General features: G+C 53.1%; 1 protein-coding gene across 3 annotated transcripts in view; it reads right to left on the minus strand.

Annotated features, from left to right (window-relative positions):
- Nucleotides 1–6,767: 6,767 nt before the first annotated feature.
- The window catches only part of FAM166C (family with sequence similarity 166 member C), a 32,988-nt gene continuing 20,536 nt past the window's right edge, over nt 6,768–19,219 (minus strand). The window contains exon 4 of one of the 3 annotated variants that reach the window (XM_039528568.1): nt 6,768–6,991. In XM_039528568.1, the coding sequence (XP_039384502.1) occupies nt 6,847–6,991 (145 nt within the window). In that variant the 3' untranslated portion in view covers nt 6,768–6,846. Of the gene's footprint in view, nt 6,992–15,618; nt 16,585–18,658; nt 19,042–19,219 lie in introns of those variants that run through there. The other 2 variants (XM_039528569.1, XM_039528567.1) reach the window with 2 other exon arrangements.

Consider the following 19,219-nt stretch of genomic DNA (forward strand, 5'->3'; position numbering starts at 1 on the left):
GAGTGCTGAGTGCTGTTCAGACACAGAACAAATGATCACCTCATCATTTTGCAGCTCTCCTCTTTGTAAGAACACTGCTGGTCTTACAGAATCATAGAACATCAGGGTTGGAAGGGACCTCAGGAGGTATCTAGTCCAACCCCCTGCTCAAAGCAGGGCCAATCCCCAACTAAATCATCCCAGCCAGGGCTTTGTCAAGCTGGGCCTTAAAAACCTCTAAGGAAGGAGATTCCACCACCTCCCTAGGTAACCCATTCCAGTGCTTCACCACCCTCCTAGTGAAATAGTGTTTCCTAAACCTCCCCCACTGCAACTTGAGACCATTGCTCCTTGCTCTGTCTTAGTTGACGCTATGTGACGTACTCCATCATCTAAGCCAGCTGGGCTCCAAGAGTTTAATAATTCTGAAGGGGTTTTGTATAAAGCTTTCCAAAGGGGTTGGGGCGGGGGGGAGAACTCTGTACGATTTAAAAGAACAGTCACCGATTGCGATGCACCCAGGAATCAGTTTGTTTAGTAACAACTTTATGTAACCTACATGTATGAAGAGTATAACAGATGCTATTCTCTGTCCCTGCTAGTAGATAGCTCTCTCTATATAGACAAACCATATACCCTGAGACCGCATTTTTGTAATGGGAGGCGTGGGGAGAGGGAGAGGATGAGGATGACAGTGGTGGGAATCGATGGTTACTTGCTTATGGAAATAACGTGGTGGGTTTGAGACCTTTCAATTCCCTGGGTTTGTACAAGTGGCGGGTATGGAGGTATATATCCCTTACCTGCACAGGGCTCTGGGCCCACCACCAGACAAATAATACCTAGTTATAAAGGATGATTTGCAAATAGTTTATTTTAAAGTATGTTTATTTGTAGTGCTGCTCACCCAGAAAATGAGCAGCTAATTAGGGGCCAGCTGTGACAATGTTGGTTTCAATGGCTTGCCCAGCATCACACAGGGCCTCTGGGCCAGAGACAGGGACTGAATCTAGTTTTCCCGTGGAGCATTCACCTGTCTTACCCATGAGACCCCCATTTTTCTTCCCACAATCTCCTGCCTCATTCGCTGCACATCTGCCACTTTTTTGCAGCGACAGTGAGGGAGCCTACAAACAATAGCCTCTTTCACTACAGAGCCCTGATTTCATCCATCCAGCCTGTGCATGGAATGGGGCAGGGGTCCTGTGGGGAAAAATGGTATGTGGTCATGTAATCAAAGATTATAGCATAATGCACAAGTGGGCAGAGTTAAGGTTATGCAATCTGCATGCTTTATACTGCAGCATTTGGTACTCTGGGTCATGGGAGGGGCCAGGGATGCTCAGGCGGTATAGTATATGCCTTTACCCATCACTGCACCACTTTGGATACAGGCTAGAGACTTGTGTTTCAACAGCAACTGAGAGGACCAGTCAGCTACTGCCCCAAGGGCTGGCAGCTGCTAGCTGGGGAGTTCCCCAGAGTGCTGGTTCGCTGCCAGGGTCTGAAGTGTTTGACAGGACTGAGAGACGCTGCCATTTCTCAAGCTCTGAAGAGTCCAGGTGACTCACGGTCACACTACTCCGGTCACACTGCAAAGAAGATCAGAAGGGAATGCGTTTTGACGTGTGAGCTCATGTACAGAAAATGTTACGTGGAAACCTTAGATGTGAATGTTTGAAACAGAACCAAAAGGGGGAGAATCGGTACAAGAAACACCAGTAGACTTACTGCCTAAAAGCTTTTGTTTACAAATTATTCATAGGATTCCATATTTCATATTATTACAAGATGTTCTGTGAGCATTACGTGTTTCTTTTACTAAGAAAGTGGCTGCTGCTTCTCCATGAAATGACTGGGAATTATGACCCTCCATTTTACACACAGTAGCTCTGAAGTTTAACACTGTGTAATGCCTTCTGAAAAGACAGCAGTCTGGCCTATGCTTCAGCACAGAGTTAAGCTCTGAAGAACTCAGCACCTGCTATGGCCACGCTATAGAGACTGATCAATCATCTCTGAGAGCAGATCAGAGAGAAATGGGTCTGTATGTGTGTGTGATAAAGTGTGATACACCTGGCTCCCTGCTTCCCAAAACCCAGGGCCGCCATCCCCTCCAGCTGCTTCTGCACCCAGCCCGCTCTAGGAGGAGAGACAGCGGCTCAGCGAAGACATGTGGGTGCCATGGGGCAACGCAAAGTGAGGGAACCCCTTACACACACACACACACTGCTTGGCAGGTAACCCGGGCCCCGCCTTAGGACAACTGTGGTTCTGCCTCTGTCCTCCGCACTGGCAGAGAAAGAGTTAACGGAGCCGGAGCGCAATCAGTGCCCCCGGTTACCCCTTAAGGGGGGCCAGGGTTAGGCCCAGCTGAGGGCTGCCTGGGGGGGGTCCCAGGGGGGCGGAGGAAGGTTAGCTGGGCAGGAGAAGGGAGCAGGCCAGGCAAAGGGGTGGAGTGAGCTTGAAAGGGCCAGACCCAGGGAGGCAGCCCGGGCACGAGGTTCTGCCCAAAGAGCCGTGGGCAGGCAGATCTGGGGAGCTGGCTCTGGACCGGGCGTTGCTCTGCTCCGGAGCCATACAGAACAGGGCCGAGCCTGGGGATGGGTGAGCCCCCGAAGGGGCTGGGGAAAAGGCCCGGGGACAGGCTGAGGTGGCAGCAGATGTGAGCTTCGGAAGGTGGTGTGACAGGTCCCTGAGCCGGGGGGTGTACGGCTCGCTGGGCCCAGAGTCGGGCTGAGGACCTGGACTATTGTTTGGGGGACTCCCTGTTACCCGGGCCAGGGAGACTACAAGTGACCTGGCTGGAGGGCAGAGTCATGAGGAGAAGCAGACCACCGCAGGGACAGGGCAGCTGTGGGTGGGGGTGCTGGGGAGAGCCCCTGCTATGACACCCCCATCACAAGGGGCATTGGGAGGGTGAAGAGGACGATCCCTTTGGTCCCCAGAGCTGATGAAAGTTCAGGGCCCTCAGGGCTGTTCCAGGTGGGAGGAGAAACTGAGGCTGGAGGCGGGTACCTGTGGCACAATCTTTATTTACAAAGGATGTACAAAGCCGTGTGTCCCAGAGCACAGGAGGCACCGAACAGCAGGACGCAGCTGCCGTGTTCCCAGCACCAGCGCTCTGACCCCAAACCTCTCCAGGCATCTCCCACGCACGGGTCCTACAGGCCATGGATGCCTTCTCCTGCTCGCCCTCTCCCTCCTTGCGTGCCTGGCTCCATGTGCTTTCTGACCCTCTCCTCCCCCCCATGACACGCTGAGGGAGAAAACACCCCTCCGCCCAGTGGTGCGCTGATCCCGGGAACTGTATCAGTTCACACAGTTCAGTGGAAGGAAAGGTGGCTGTTAGCCTCAGTGGTTTCAGGGGTTATCCCAACGATCCCTTAAAGACTGTGGGGCCAGCTAAGTACCTTAGGTGGCTTTCTGTGCACAGCTCCCCGGGAAGGGCTCAGCGGGGCCCTCTAGCCCCAGGCTCTGGTTGGGATCCTGCCTCGGGGAGTCCCAAGCCCTCCCAGAGCAGAGGGGGAGATGCTCTTTTGGGGGTGTAGCGTATTCTCCCCTGGCTAAGGGTGCACCCAGCTTATGCTCTCCAGGCTGGTGTGGAAGGGGGATGGGGCCTGATCCCTCACCCTCCTGTGCTAAGACTCTGGCACAGCTGCGCTAACAAGAAATGGGAACACGAGTCTCTGACATTAGCCCAGGGTCGATATCCCTGATGGCCAGTCTCGTGGTTACCCCTGTGGGGTGTCTTGTGCCCCCCAGGGGTGAGAACTGGTGCTGTGCGGACATGCGAGAGGAACAGGAAGCTTCTTCAATACTGCAAACCCCAAGTGCTCAAAAATAATGAGTCAGGGCTCCTAAAAGCATGCCTGGCCTAAAAGAAGCATGAGATTGCTTCACAAAACACACACGTGGGCTTCTTTTTATTTGTTTTCTGCTTTTTGAGCCTTTAGGGTTTGCATTTTCAGCCATGGGAACTAGAAACTGACTTGCATTTTTTAAATGAAAGCTGAGCTTCTCACATGATCACATGACTCCAGGAGCTGGGGCTTGGCGAAAGACAGAGACTATTGCTGGAGCTGGCAATGCTGCTTCTTGCCTTCGGGCTTACGTGTGACTCCAGTCGAACACAAGCCCTGAGCTGTCACTAAAAATCTGCGGCGCCTGGGCAGGCAGCAGGTTCTTAGTACAGGGTGGCAGCCTTCACTTCATGTCTTCAGATGCTCATGACTGACCCCTGCAAGCCAGCCCGCGGCCTACACCTCCCAGCACAGCCTGCCCCTGCACTAACCACGACTCCTGGAGCCCTGCCTGTAGCAGCGATGAGGCTCAGTTACACAGCATGGGCACTAGTCAGTGTCTTTCTTTTTAGACTGAGATTTCCAAAGGAGCCTAGAGGAGTTGGGTGCCTGAATCCCACTGAAAGTTAACGGGAGTTGGGAACTCCTCTGGGCTCCTTTCCAAGTCTCAGATTTAATCCTTACAGTGAAAGAGCCAGTTTTGCTGTGGGGAGGTGCCTGCAGCAGACACAATCTAGCCTTGTACGCATGGGACTGCTTTCCTGAGACAGGCTCCTCAGATGGGGAGAGTCCCAGGGCTCGGGCTCCAGCCTGAGCCTGGCTGTCTACACTGCAGTTGTATAGCTCCGCAAGCCCAAGTGAGCTGACCCGGGCCAGCCACGGGTGATTACTGCAGTGTAGACAGACCTTTCAAGAGCTCCAGCTGTTTGTCTCGTCAGAAAGATTGAAAGGTGACTTGATTACAGGGTTCTGGTACCTCCCTGGGGAGAAAACAATGGGCACTACAGGGCACTTCAATCTAGCAGAGAAAAAATAACAAGAAGAACCAGTGGCGAGCAGCTGAAGCCAGATTGTCACAAGCTGCCGATGATGGAGTTGTCCTTGTAATGCATGTCCCTAAGCGCTGACAAGGGGACCAGTGCTGGGACTGGACGACGGGATGGATCACTCGGTAATTGCCCTGTTCTGTTCATTCCCTCTGGGGCACCTGGCCTTGGGCGCTGTCAGAGGACAGGATACTGGGCTAGCTGGACCACTGGTCTGACCCATTCTGGCCGTTCTGATGCTCTGGGGACTTTCCTTTCTGAGTAGGGCCTGGGGGCGCAAGGCTTCCCAGCAAGAGCACTGAGCTAGGGGTTACAAGGAGCAGGGAATCCCTGTGGGACGCAGCCAGAGCCCTGGGGCAGGAGAGGCAGTGGGGAGAAAGCCTGCGAGGAGGAAGGGGCAGTGGAGAAGCTCGGCAGGGCCCAGGAACAGGGGCCGAGAAGCCAGGAATGTCCACGAGCCCAAGAGAAGCAGACGCAGTATTATCCGGACTTTCAGTTGGACCTTTCGTTACTGCGGAAGGGGCAGAACTTAAGAGGAAGGCCCAGAGCCAGGCCAAGGAAGTGGCCACCAGAGGTTGACGGGCAAAATCCCCTGCAAAACCGCCCGCTGCTGGCCAGGGGCACTCTGGCACCACACAGACACATTCAAATTAGCAGTAAGACCACAGGGAGGGCGACTAACCGTTCGAACAAACTCCCAAGGGAAGCGACAGCTTGTCCATCTCTCCATGTCTTCAGATCCTCGCTGGTGGCCTGGCGGAAGGCATCCCTCAGCCGCACACAAGTGGCTGGGCTCAGGATGGGGGGAACTGGGTGAAATTCTCTGGCTTATACCACACAGGAAGCCAGACTAGATGATCTCCTGGCCCTAGGACGCTCTGAATCTAGGAACTGCCTGGGAAAGACAGCAGCATGACTCATGATCTATAGTGCCAGAGAGGAGCGATAAGGCTTATATTAATGGGACCTCCTGACTCACAGTCCCCTGTCTCTGGGGCAGCTTCTTTCAGCACTTCTGCTGCTTTACTCTCACTGTTCACCCAGACAAGCCCTATGTGCTCAGGTGGGAGTTCCTGGGGCTGGTGAATTTCACCCTGTGCACCTGACATTGAGCTGACGGGCGATCAGCGTGGGGCTCGTCAGACTATGCTGGTTCCTGGGCTGGGCTGCGGCTCAGGATCAGCCCAGCGACAGGCTGCACTCTGGTTCTTAGGTTTATGAGCGACTGCTTTTTTTACAAAAGATGGAAGAACACCGAACATAAAGCAGTTTTTATATTCTCTGCATAAATAGTTCTCCCAGGGGGTTGGCAAAGGAGTCTGTTTCCCTGCTGCCTGCCCTCTTTGCTCCAGAATCTAAGCTTTCATTTAAAAACAAGTCTCTGGCCCTTATACTGGAGTAGAAAAGCATCCAGTTGTGTCCCTGAGTCCTCAGAGAGCCTGAAACAACAACTCTGAGAGAGGCATCAATGGTTCTATTTACACCGGTGGGTGTTAACTCTGAAGCCTAATGGTGACCATTTAATTGTCAACATTATTAACTATTTCTCTTCCAACAAACTATGTGAGGAAGGGGAAAGGAAAACCTATTATGGAGGCCTGCCCATCTGCTGTGAGTGGTGCCTCTTGGCATTACGAAAGAGCTGAGCCACAACTGTTGGTACAGTTAGAGTTGTGGGCGGAGCTTCCGCTTTAACCCCGATCTCCCTGGAGGACAATAAAAGGCTGTGCCGGTCAGAGCTGAGCCTCTACATTCTCACCAACAGCTGCTGAGTCTGTTGCGTCCAGTGCTCACCCCACCTGTCCTTTATCTCTGTGTAAAATGTACAGCTACCGTGGCAGGCGCAGGGTCTGTGACTCACTGCAGCCACATGCATGCCCTCTCCTGGCACTGCGGGTGGGTAACGAGAGAGCTGCCCTGTTTAGAAACAGCCGCAGCCTGGAGAGAGAATCCAGGGGGTCGCTAACTCCCAGGGCTTTATTTCTCACCGTTCCTTCCTCATCTAGGAACCTCTCTCCTCATGCTCTGTATTCAAAATAGCTGTCTCTGACTTCTCTCTCCTGGGCGGTCACCCTCTTCCCCGAGGGGAAGGTTTGGTATGTCCGCAGATTCTCTGGAGACACGCGGAATAAATGCCATTGGGTCTTCGCGCTCAGAGGTGGGCTGGGGAGAAACAGAAGAGCAGAACGTGGATTAACCCGCTCGGGATCAGCCCCTGAAAGCTCAGCCCTGCCCCAGATGTGTCCAGTGGGAGAGGAAGGGTGGGCAGGGGAGACATGGAGCCTTGCACAAGTGAGTTCACTGGGGTGCGTACGTGCTCACTGGTGCAGATAAGGGTTGCACAGTCTGGCCCTAACTGCAAAAATGTTTAGGCAGGTTGGAAAGGGAAATCCAGTTGCCTGTCACAGCTGGAATCCCATGGATCTTCTCAAGCGCTCTTGGATCACACTTGGTGGAGGACCTCTGTGTGTGTGTGTGTGTGTGTGTGTGTGTGTGTGTGTGTGTCTTAGGCTCTGCTTGTACAAACGCACCCATACAGCCCTGAGTGTGCTCCCCTTTCATCCTACTCAGAGATGGCATGCAGCACGCGCTCAGGGGCTGGCCCATCTACACACACAGCCCTCTCCATCCGGTGCTTTCACCTGGGCTAGCTGGGGGGTGCGTTAGAGCCCCAGGGGCTGCTTTCACTGAAGCTGGCAACCCACCCTCGAACGCTGCCAGTCCTCCAGTGCCTTCCCCCATGCAGCCTGGGTGGCCAAAGGACAGACAAGCTCTCCCACAATTCCCTAGGAAAGAATCACAGAGCGGACCATAGATGGGCTGCAAACACAAGGTCCTGTAGTGGCACCAAATCCTAATAGGTGTCTAAGACCAGGTTCCGGGTTGCTGGTTATAATGCTGGTGCTAGCTAGCTCCTTTGTTTGATGGCCCCCATTACACACAATGGACCCAGAGAGAGAAGGCAGACACGCCTTGTGAGCAGAGTGCAGAGCAGTGGGACTGTGTGACTCTCCTCTCCCCATTTTTTGCTGTAAACACCACAGTGAAAAAGATTCTTACACCTGGAAAAGTCTATATAAGCCTAAATGCCTCATCATCTCCATCTTGTCTTCAATCCTGCTTCCCTCTGGGAGGGACTTTTGCTACAAACTGAAGCTTTACAAGGGACTGAAAGGACCATCCCCGTGGGGATGCTGCTGCAAGAACTTTGCCATTACTATTCCATTTTGTTAATAAATTCCATTTAACTCTACCTCTCTACCCTTTTCCCTTTGTAAATAATTTTTAGATTTTTAGATAGAAAAGGATTACAACATTGTTGATTTGAGGTATTGTCTGATGTATGATGACCTGGGTCTGGGGGGCTTGGTTGCTGGGATCAGAGAACCCTTTTTTTTTTTTGGGGTGTTGGGTTGGTTTTTCATATATCCCCAGACGCCAGTGTGGTGGTGTGTGATACTGACTGGGAGACTGGAGGGTCAAAATTGTTTTGTGTTGTTGTGGTTGGTGGTAGGGGGGTGACCAAGTCCCTTTTGTCTGGCTGGTTTGGTTTGCCTTAGAGGTGGAAAAACCCCAGCCTAGGGCTGTAACTGCCCTGTTTAAGCAATTGGTCCTGATTTGGCACTCTCAGTTGGGTCCCGCCAGAACAGCTCCGTCACAAGCGGCTCTGCTTCCCATGGGATGTGCCCCGCGGGAGAGCCTGCAACGCCCATGGGCTGGGGGGCCGGGCGTAACACCAGTGAGGACACACTAACACAGGTCAGGCTTTGCAGTGCGCTGGTGTGAAGACATGGGCCAGTTCACACTCTCCAAGGGTAACATCCATGTTCAAGGGGCTGAAAATCAGCCCAGCTTAGTCGTCATCTTGATTCCTTTGGGCCTGTCTCCATGGCAAGTTACAGTGCTGCCAGACAGGACGTGACTCTGCAGTGCACCTGACCATCAATTTATCCCCTGCTAACAGGGGCGGCTCTAGGAATTCCGCCGCCCCAAGCACGGCGGCACGCCGTGGGGCGCGCTTTGGCGGTTGCCGGTCCCGCGGCTCTGGGGGACCTCTTGCAGACGTGCCTGCGGAGGGTCCGCTGGTCCCGCAGCTCCGGTGGACCTCCCGCAGGCATGCCTGCGGATGCTCCACTGGAGCCGCGGGACCACCGGACCCTCCGCAGTCATGCCTGCAGGAGGTCCGCCAGAGCCACCTGCCGCCCTGCCGGCAAAATGCCGCCCTAAGCACGTGCTTGGCATGCTGGGGTCTGGAGCCGGCCCTGCCTGCTAAGCTCTAACCCAGGGGCACCATTTCAGATTTGGGGGGGGTAACTTTAACCGTGATTCCAAAGGCTACTTGGGCACCTGAAAACTCTTGGTTTTTTTGCAGATAATAACTTAGCTACAGTGCTCCTGTCGGATAATAATTTCTAATTCCTATATAAAGAAAGAAATTTAAAAAAATACTGTATTAGACCCACCCAGCTCTAATACTTGTGTCAATTCACTTAAGGGACACTGGTTAGGTTTAAAAAATTAATGTATATTTTTACTTTGTAAGTTCACCTTAACTGATCACTCTCCTTATAGTGGATATGGTAACACCCATTGTTTCATGTTCTCTGTGTATATATATCTCTTCCTACTGTATTTTCCACTGCATGCTGGGTAATGTAAAAATTAACCTGCGTCCCACCACTAGATGGCATCTGTGCATCTTGGTTTGAAACTTTTAGCATTTTGGAGCCCACAAGAGGCCAGGGTTGAATTCCCACTCAGACGACAACGTATAGGCAATTTCTGTCTATCTCAGAGACTGGCAGAAACTGATTGCCATATGCAGTTAGTCTTTTGCTCAGGAAACTTTAGAGACCAAAGTCTGGGAGTTGGGGATGCTGAGCATCATACAGTCTATGAAGAACAGACTGAGATCGCAGTATTTATTTCTATACGGCATCATCACAGAAATCACTGGCAAATTCTGAATGCTTAGCGTGTGTGTAAGGAGGAGGCAGGGATGCATCTGTAATAGTGTTATGGCTTCACATGTACAACGATCATGTTCATTGGCGATGTGCATCTGTAATTCCACCCTCTTGTGTGTACACATTACAATACATTCTTTAACTACACACTCATACTTTTTCCGCAGGAGCCCTGTCACATTCTGTGCACAGGTTGGACAGTGAATGAGGCAGGGTGGTGCGGGGAGTAACACTGGGATGCAGAAAGGAACAAAAGCTTGATTCTCTGATGAAGTTGCAGAGGGTTTTGAACGAGGGGTTCTGGGGAAAACATAGCATCTGACTGTAATATGTTACCTTGCAGTATGTGAAGCAGCCACTAGATGTCTGAGTGCTATGTAGAACTGCAGACATGTTATATTTCCTGGCAAACAGAGGACAAAGCTGGAACTCAAGCTATGTGGAAGTCTGTTTGTTTGTGCCTATAGCCTGCACTACGTGCCTCTGGTTTCACATAGACTGTGCTTCTATATGTCATGACAGTCTTTAATTACATGATCACTATCTCGTAATGCATCTGCACAAAGGGGCAAAGTTAAGGTTGCCCAGGCAACCTTACTTTGTCACTTCCTGACTACTGAATGCTTGACTTTGCAACCCTAGAGTCCTTTTAAAGTAGGTTTTTACTTTTTAAAAAAATGAAATTATGTATAGTTGCTTCTCCTTGGAGAGATAATCTAATCACTGTGTCTATGTTCCTGGGATTTTTACTTTTTATACTCATGAGCAGATGGCTAGACACAATGTGACAATTCAAATCTGCCATCTGTTCCTGAAACACCTGGTCCAATATTTCCCTCAGGAGAAGAAGCCTCCCAGTGCCATTATGTGAAACAAGGAGAGCTTTGACACACACCGGAACAATGAGCTCGCAGAATGTGGTGGCATCATGCTAATGATTTGGTTTGTGGGTAAGAACTGGACAGTCAGATCCACTAATTTATTCCATAGTTTAAACAGACCATTTGGAAACCTAGTGTGTCTTCACTGCAGGTGTGGGACAATCAGGAGATCAAGGAACTAAGGGGGTGTCTCCAAGCAGAGGAGCTTTCTTGTGATGACTTGGTCTCCCGTGATATAGGGCGCGCTCTCAGGCAGGCATGCTCGGCGAGCATGTCTGCTGGGACTCGGCGGCGGGACCGCGGACCAGGCTGCGCGTGCGGAAGGGCGAACTGCCGCTGGGGACAGGGTACGGGACCCGCGCAGCAGTGTGGAGGAGGGCCGTCCCGCTGCCCCCCGAGGCCTCCCGGTGCAGGCATGGGAGGGCGGAGGAGCAGCCGCGCCACGGGCCTCCACAGGCCAGCAGGCAGCGGGTCCACCGGTCCACCGGACCCGAGGACCGCCGGAGCGCGGCGCCGCCGCGGCGTGCCGCCGTGCTTGGGGCGGCGGAAATCCTAGAGCTGCCCCTGGTGATATGGACAGGGCTGGAACACAGAGTTGGGGAGCTGTCTCCCTATGGAGCTCCTGATGGGCTCCCCCACATTTCCAAGGTGCTAGCAGGAAGGTATGCCTAGCACTTTCAGGCCATCTATGGGCAATGGTCTTGTACCCTTCTGACCACCCAAGGACTGACCATGACCCCTAGCCATGAAGAGTAGGAGAAAGAAGGATCAGAGGTGGCTCTGTCCATATCAGGGTGCGGGATGAAATCTCCCTCAAGGCGTATTGATTAGGGTTCCTGGGTGCTACAATGAATAACAACAATAATGATGGCAGGTTAATGCCGATCCCGCCAGACAAATGTGCAGATGAGTCAGGTGAAGCTTGTGAAGTGCTTTGAGATCCCTGGATGAATGCACCGATGACTATCAAAGTGAAGGCATATCACATAATGAGGGTAGGTGTCACCCGCTCTGGCACTGGCATCACGGCTGCAGGCCAAGCGCCTGGGTGGGCTAGGCAGATACAGCTCATTGGCCAAAGGGCTGCCTCAATGAATCCGTGAAGGTCATTTGTAAATGCAATGGGAGGGAAGAAATTGCCATGTGAGATGGTTCCAAAGCTGTTCGTTCCTTATGAATGCCCAGGGCCCCTGGAGATTGCACATGAGCAGCTCTTGAAGTCACTTTTCTGCACTGCAGTACAAGCCTCAGCACTCAATGTATTATTGAACAGTTCGACACACAGAACACTGGTTTCATAGGAGGGAATAATTCTTATTTCCCCAGCACATCCCTCTGGCCACAAAACAAATAAAACCTCTCTCTCTGCTCTTCAGAGTGCTTCCCAGTGTCAGAGCTTTGTGCAAAACTGAACCGAGTCTCAGAATGTCCCAGGTAGATAAGTACATCCGCATTGTCAAGTCACCTAGTCTCCCTGTGCCTCGGTTTCCCATCTGTGCAGTGGGGCTCATAGCACCTGCCCCCACCTCACGGGGGTGTGGAGAGGATCAGTGCACTAAAGGCAGGGAGGGGCTCAGCTTTTATGGGGCTGGGGGCATGTCACACCCAAGATGGGAGACAGACGTATTAGAACCCTGCCACAGGCTGGCTGGGCCCAGTAAAGCAGGTGCTGCCATTTGACAAATTAAGAGGGCAGGACAACACCTGGAGTCTATACAGGACCAGAGAGAGCCGGTGAGTCAAGGGCCGCCTGGATCAGTCAGAGAGAGACAGGAGATCCGGTGAGGGTGAGAGTCAGGCTGGGCAGATGGGAGCTGCCAGAGCCAGACGGTGGTTCCTGGGGGAAGGCTGAAGGAAGCAGAGCAGCAAGGAGGGGTTTGTGTCTAACATCCCATAAATGACCATACCATAATGGGGTTGCAACAAGGTCCTGTGTGTAGTGGCACCAAATCTGGGGGGGGGGGTCATCTAAGGTGTCTAAGACCAGGTTCTGGGTTGCTGGTTATAATTATGATTTCAGTTGGTGCTGCTGTCTGGGGAAGCCTCCCAGAGCTCTGCTTAGCCTTGATGATGGCCCAAGGACCATCAGCTACACAATGACCCATGGAGAGAAGGCAGACGCCTTGTGAGAACAAGAGGTTCTTACACCTGGAAAAGCCTATATAAGGCTGATGCCTCATTTCAACTTCTTCTACCTCTGGAGGGGACTTACAGGGCTGAGCTCTGCACAAGGGACTGGACCGACCCATCCCAGCCGGGGATTCTCAGAGACTTGATGATTTGAACTGCAGTTTTTACTCCAGCACTGCTGCAAGCCTGAACTAAGAACTTGCCATTACTGTATGTAACTGATTCCTAAAGGATTGCAAAAGCGTGATTGTGGTAAGAGATGATGTGTGTATTATTGACCTGGGTCTGGGGCTTCCTTGGGGGATCGAGAGACCTTTTTTTTTTATTGGGGGTGTGGTTTTCAACCATTTTTATCCCCAGGACGAGTGGCACTGGTGGTGATACTGGGGCACTCTCAGTTGGGTCCCGCCAGAACCGCACAGTCACAATCCCCAAGCCAGAGGGCCAGGGCTGGAGAGCAGCAGAAGCGCTTCCTTGCTGACATCTCCAGGGCCAGAGAGCTGGACCCAGGGAACAGTGGGAGGGCCGGGGGGGAGGGGGAGGGACTGAGGGATGCTCCTTGCTAAAGATGATCTCCCAGCAGAGTGTCTGCGGAGGTTGCATGCTGGGGTGGCTATCCTGGTACAAGGACAGGAGACGGCTATGCTGGATAGGTGGGGGCAGGGGACGCTGGGGGGCTAGGGATGGAGAGGGGTGAGGGATGTTGGGGCTACGCCAGACACTCGGGATGGGGTGAGGGACATTGGGGCATATGTTACATTTACTGTAAGAACCCTGTTGGGGGAATTCTGGGGTATTGAATTGGGACTTGTTATGATTGATGTGCTCAGGACTCTTGTAACAAATGAATCCCAGGATATATTATACTTGGGAAGAGGCTTTGGACTATTTCTGGGGAGTCTGCAGGAGGGAAACTGAGGCAGGCATGCCTGTTGTGTAGCAGCCTACCACCGCAGGGCACTCCAGGTGGGGTGGCCCTATGATGCACCCCCATTTTACAGATGGGGAAAATGAGGCTCTGCGAGGTTTGTTTTAAGTGACCTGTCCAAGGACACCCAGGAAATCAGTGCTGGAAACAGAACCAAGGTCTCTTGAAGCCCAGGCATGTGCTTGAACTACAGCTGCTCAGACAATTTCCATCAGGCTGATGTTCCAGGGTAACATTTCTGTCTGCTCACAGAGCTTGACCCACAGGACAGAACAGGGACACCAAGCGCCTGAACAGCAGCTCCTGGGAGGAAAGCGTCCCTGTGGCAAAAGGCAGCTTAATGTCGAACTGACTTGAAATGTAGCATGTTGGGTCCTTTCAACAACCAGAAACGAACCAGTTGGATTTCAGGAAGGTCGAAATGTTTCAACATTTCTGAATCAAAAACTTCAGAAGTTCTGTACCATAAAATCTTTCGATATTTCAATGTTTGGTCCTGATCTGGGTTGAAGACCAGTGCTGAAAATATCGGCCTGAGCTCTTGCTGTAACCGCTAGGCGATGCTCCTCTATAGCATCCTACCCAGCATGGCAACCCGACTGTTCCCTTTGGTGTCTTTCTTGGCAATCCTGTTGTGAGGGCGGGGTTGGGGCTGGCTGATTGGAAGTCTGGGGGGTGGATGGAGCCCACAGGAACTAACCACCCGCCCACGCAGGAAGGAGGAGCCACAGGAGCCAAAAATCACGCACTCACTTGGGACAACAACAAAAAGAAAAGGAGACTGGGGGGTGGGTCAGTGGTATGAAAGACGGGTGAATGATGCTGGATTGAGCACCCGGGGGCTGAATTCCTCTATGGCAGGGGCACCCACCCCCTCGGCCGTGCCACCAGTCAGGGGCACCGCGAGAGGGCAGGCAAGAGATCCAGTCTCCACGGAGATTGCCAAAATCTCCAGCCCAGGGTGATCACTTAGTGCTGCTCGTGGTGGTGGTTTGTGTCCTGAAGTCACTGTGGTCCTGGTGTAACCCCAGTGACATGAGGGGAGCTACACCAGGGATGACTTGACTCACCGCTCTTAGTGCACAGTTAAAGCAGGCCTGTGGCTGGTCATTGGAGGCTTTAAGGCAGGTCGCGTAGCCACAGGGGCAGGGAGCTGGCCAAGCCGCTAGGAAAGCGAAGGTCCTGAGGCCTGGGCTGACGTTCGGAGGTGCTGCGATCGGGAAAGCTGAGCCCAGCAGGGTACTAACGCAGCCTCGGTCTGTGAGATCCCTTTGGGTGTGTTCCCGATTCGCAGCTCCCGGGGGCAGGCAGTCCAACGCGTGGTGAGCTCTGCCTCCTGGGGGAAGGCAGTGAACGAAGGACGTGGGGAAGATGCCAGCGAGAGCCGATTAGTCCCGGAACTCCGGGACTCCCAGGCCCAGGGTTCCTAGCACACCATGGGGCCCAGGTGCGGCTCACGTCCCAGGGCGATTCTGCAGAGCTTGACATGCACCTGGGCGTGAGCCAAGACCCTCAGTCGGATCACAAGACTGTTAATCTATTGGCCCGGCTTCTCCTCCCCACTGCTGGGCCGGCCCACGGGGTCCCTAAAGCCAGTGTCACCGCTGCATGGATGGACTGTCCTGCAGGGCAGTGCTGGCATCATGGCTCCTTCGCCATCCACCCGGCTGCTGATATAAAGGGGCCGGGCAAAGGGATCGGGGGTGTGACCAGGGCTTCCCCATAAACAAGGGAGAGGTTATTTGACCTCTGTATTTGGCACTGGTGCGACTGCTGCTGGAATCCTGTGTCCAGCGCTGGAGCCCCCGATTCAAGAAGGACGTTGATACATTGGAGACGGGCCAGAGAAGAGACACAGGAATGATTAAAGGATTAGAAACCTGCTTTATAGTGACACATTCAAGCAGCTTGATCTATTTAGTTTAACAAAGAGAAGGTGACAGGATGACTTGGTTACAACCCATAAGTATCTACATGGGGAACAAATATTTAGTCCTGGGCTCTTCAATCTAGCAGAGAAAGGTCTAACACGATGCAATGGCTAAATGTAGAAGCAGAACAAATTCAGACTGGAAATAAGGCTTCCATCTTTAACAGTGAGGGTAATCAACCTCTGCAACAACTTACCAAGGTCTGTGGTGGATTCTCCATCACTGACAATTTTAAATCAAGCCTGGCTGTTTTTCTGAAAGCTCTGCTCTAGGAGTTACTGTGGGGCAGGTCTCTGGCCCGTGCTATACAGGAGGTCAGACTAGATGATCACAATGGTCCCTTCTGGCCTTGGAATCTATCGACCACTCGGGGATGTAGGCACCCAGCGTAAATTGGAGCAGCCTTCTTGCTACTCTAACTCAGGCTGCGGCCCAATCCAGCAGAGTCGGCCCAGAATGAGCTGGGGGAGTGCCCTGAGCCTGAGCTGTACTGTGGCTAAAGACTGGGCCCTGTATTTCTGAGTCCCAGATGCCACCCTTGCATCACATGCTCGGTAGCTCCAGAGGTAACCAGCCAAGGAACGCCACCAGCTGGCTCTGTACTCCTTGGGCATGGATGCACAAAGCCCAAGAGGTTTGGCATTTTGTGCCTGCTTGTGTTTTGCCTTAGAAATACCGGGAATGTCAAGTCTGATCTTCCCCGGTTTTGCTAGGGGACTGCGGCGCGCTCTGAAATGTGCAGCGAGAGAGCCAATTTCAACAAAGACATCCTTTCTCCCAAGTGTTCTTTAGGTAGCAGAGTCTGACTAAAATCCTGTCCCGTCTCTGGTGCTCACTTTCCAGGCTCTGGTGTCGTGCGATGTCCTCATTTCATTAGTTCTCCAAAGACCCTTCCAGGGCAGTCATGCCATGAATAGGGCTAAAAAGGGTTTAATGGAAAGAAATATTACACAGCTGGAAACAGACGGAATAGTTTGTTGGAATATTAAGCTGGGCCTCTGAAATCATGGGGTAGGTTTTATTCTGAACCCAGTGATCTATTTCCACTGTTGCAAGTGCCTATGTCCTTCCACTGCTGAGAGTCCTAACGAAGAGCTCGCCAGGTGAGTGAGGACTCTGCCAGCAAAGCCAATGGGTTACAGTTCACACCTCTTCCGCAGAGGCGGAGTCTGCGCCCCCTATTGCAAACTGTACAAGACAGAATGAGATTGGCTAGGCCGGGTTTTAAGCCGGCACTCTTCAATGCGTCCCCTTCCCTCCATCCCAGTACATACGCGCCAGGCGCGCTCCCTCTTCACTCACAGATCAGCATGCCAGGGATGCCCAGCTAGACTGCAGCTGCCAGGCGGCTGGCTCTCTCAAGGGTGTGCAGACAGAAAGTGGCCGCATGCGCCAGGTCTGTCCATGCAGAGCTCTCCTGCTTCGCAGCTAAACAAAAGAGGACAGCCAAAGCCGCTGAGCACTGCTGGATGTGCTGCAGCACACGGAGATGGAGCAAGGCTCTGAACGTACCAGGGACTGGGGCCTTCCCTGTGTCTGACCATTCCAAAAATGTCTTAACTTTCCATTTCTCCTAAAGGATCCCAGACGGCCAGAGGCTGCACAGCAGGTGCAGTGGGGGAACCAGCACCCAAAGGGTTAATGAAAACAGACTCAGTCGAGCCTGGGAAACTGGGAAGAGAAGCCTCCTTCCTTGCAGCATGTCAGGTAATAGGAAGGGCTCATGTTTGCACAGAGCCCACCTCAATCCCCACAGACAAAATCAGTGCCTAGAAATACGCCGTGTGTTTTATCCGACGGCAGCGATGGAAACATGCAGAGGGTTGTGCCAGGGACCCTGCTGGGGCGGGGGAGGAAGACGCTGCTGAAAAGAACAAAACCAAAACACTGGCAGCAAAATGAACGACAACAGACACTTGGAAAGGACCGGCTGGCCCAGGCTTTGTGCACCCAGCTCCCTGCCTGCCCTGGCCAGCGTGTCCAGCAGTGACTCCTGGGGCTGGGGTGCGGCAGGCGGCTCCGGCCCATCAGGGCTTTCAATCTGGCCCACGGGCTTGCCAGCCCCAGGGCGCAGTGGGGCTCAGGCAGGCCCCCTGCCTGCCCTGCCCCGTTGTGCTCCCAGCGTCCCGGTGGCCCCTGGCGGGGGGAGGGGGCAGAGGGCTCTGTGCGCTGGCAATGGGCCGGATCCGGCCTGCGGACCATAGTTTGCCCTCCCCTGCTATAGAAGATTCTGAAGGACCCCCACAAAACTAACCTCTGTGCCCACTGGTGAACCCTGGGTGTTTAACCCTTTAGGGACTTACTGGTTGGCTGGTTTGGGGAGGTGAAATGTTGTGCCAGGGCATGGAGGGTTTCTGTCTGTAGGGAGGTGGGACTGGGCCTGGACTCTTGGAAGGAAGCAGTTTAAATCCCATCTGCCTCCCCTGGTTTGAAACAGCGATGCTACCAAACGGGCAGTGTTAATGTTACCAGGTGCTATTAACGCTGGCCGCCCTGGATAGCTCGGGCAGGGGGAGGGGAGTTGGCCATGGCTTCGCTGGCTCTTTTAATTCAACTTTCTGGGGTCCCGGCCTGGAAGCTATTTCACCTCAAATGTGGGGTGGCCGGACTTGCAGACATCCCGTTCCAGCCAGTGTAACCCTGGCAGGTGACTTGCTGGTGTAATTTTGAATGTGAAGCCTGGGCCAGTCTACTCTCATGCTTCAGGGCACTGCTGATTGCTGGGGAGTGGAACAGGAAGGAATAATCCCACCCTACCATTGCCCCCTCTCCACCCCCAGTTACAGCAATGCACAACTGGCCAGGTGCGTGGGGAGGTTATTTTGCCTTCCTTCTAAGTGTTACTATTAGATTAGAGCTCCCATCGGGTTGCTGGGCTCCTCCTAGAACAGCACTGTCCAGAACGGCCTAGACGACGGGCTTGGCAGCTGAATGAGGATGTAACACACCAGGAAAGGGCCAGGTTACACTGTTACTCAGGTCAGGCGGACGTCCCTTTGGGTGGCTCCTGTTTATTGTCACTGAAGGACAAATGTGCCCCTTTAACCAGGCAGGGCTGCAGAAGTGTGTGAGTTATTAGCTCTCCTTTGGTGTCTTTCGGTCTTAGAGCACAGCGCCTGTTGCAAAGGAGAGTCATCACCCCCATTTTACAGGCAGAGAAACTGAGGCACAGAGAAGGGACACAATTACAGGTCACTTGAATGAGGCGAAGGTGGTTCCTAACTTCCGGGCCAGAGACGGCTGGGGCGGGAGGATACAGACCGGGCACCACGGCTGGCACACAGATGGCATGGAGATCGCCAGGCACGGGGCAGAAGGAGAGATGGGGAACATAGAAGGAGAGCAGATCAGAGATGGAAGTAGGAGACGAATGGCCCTGAGAAGAAGGACAAGAGGTTAGACTTGGAAGCGACTCAAAGGGAGGTTCGGGGCCATGCTCAGAGCTCTGGGAGAGCAGGACCGTTCAGGCAGCGTTTTGGAGGCAAGCACGGTTGGTTTCAAAAGGACCCAAGCAGAAGAGACTGCAGCAGTTGTGGTGGCAGAGGATTGGGGGT

This window comes from Mauremys reevesii, linkage group 3 (assembly GCF_016161935.1).
Source record: "Mauremys reevesii isolate NIE-2019 linkage group 3, ASM1616193v1, whole genome shotgun sequence".
Taxonomy (NCBI): domain Eukaryota; kingdom Metazoa; phylum Chordata; order Testudines; family Geoemydidae; genus Mauremys; species Mauremys reevesii.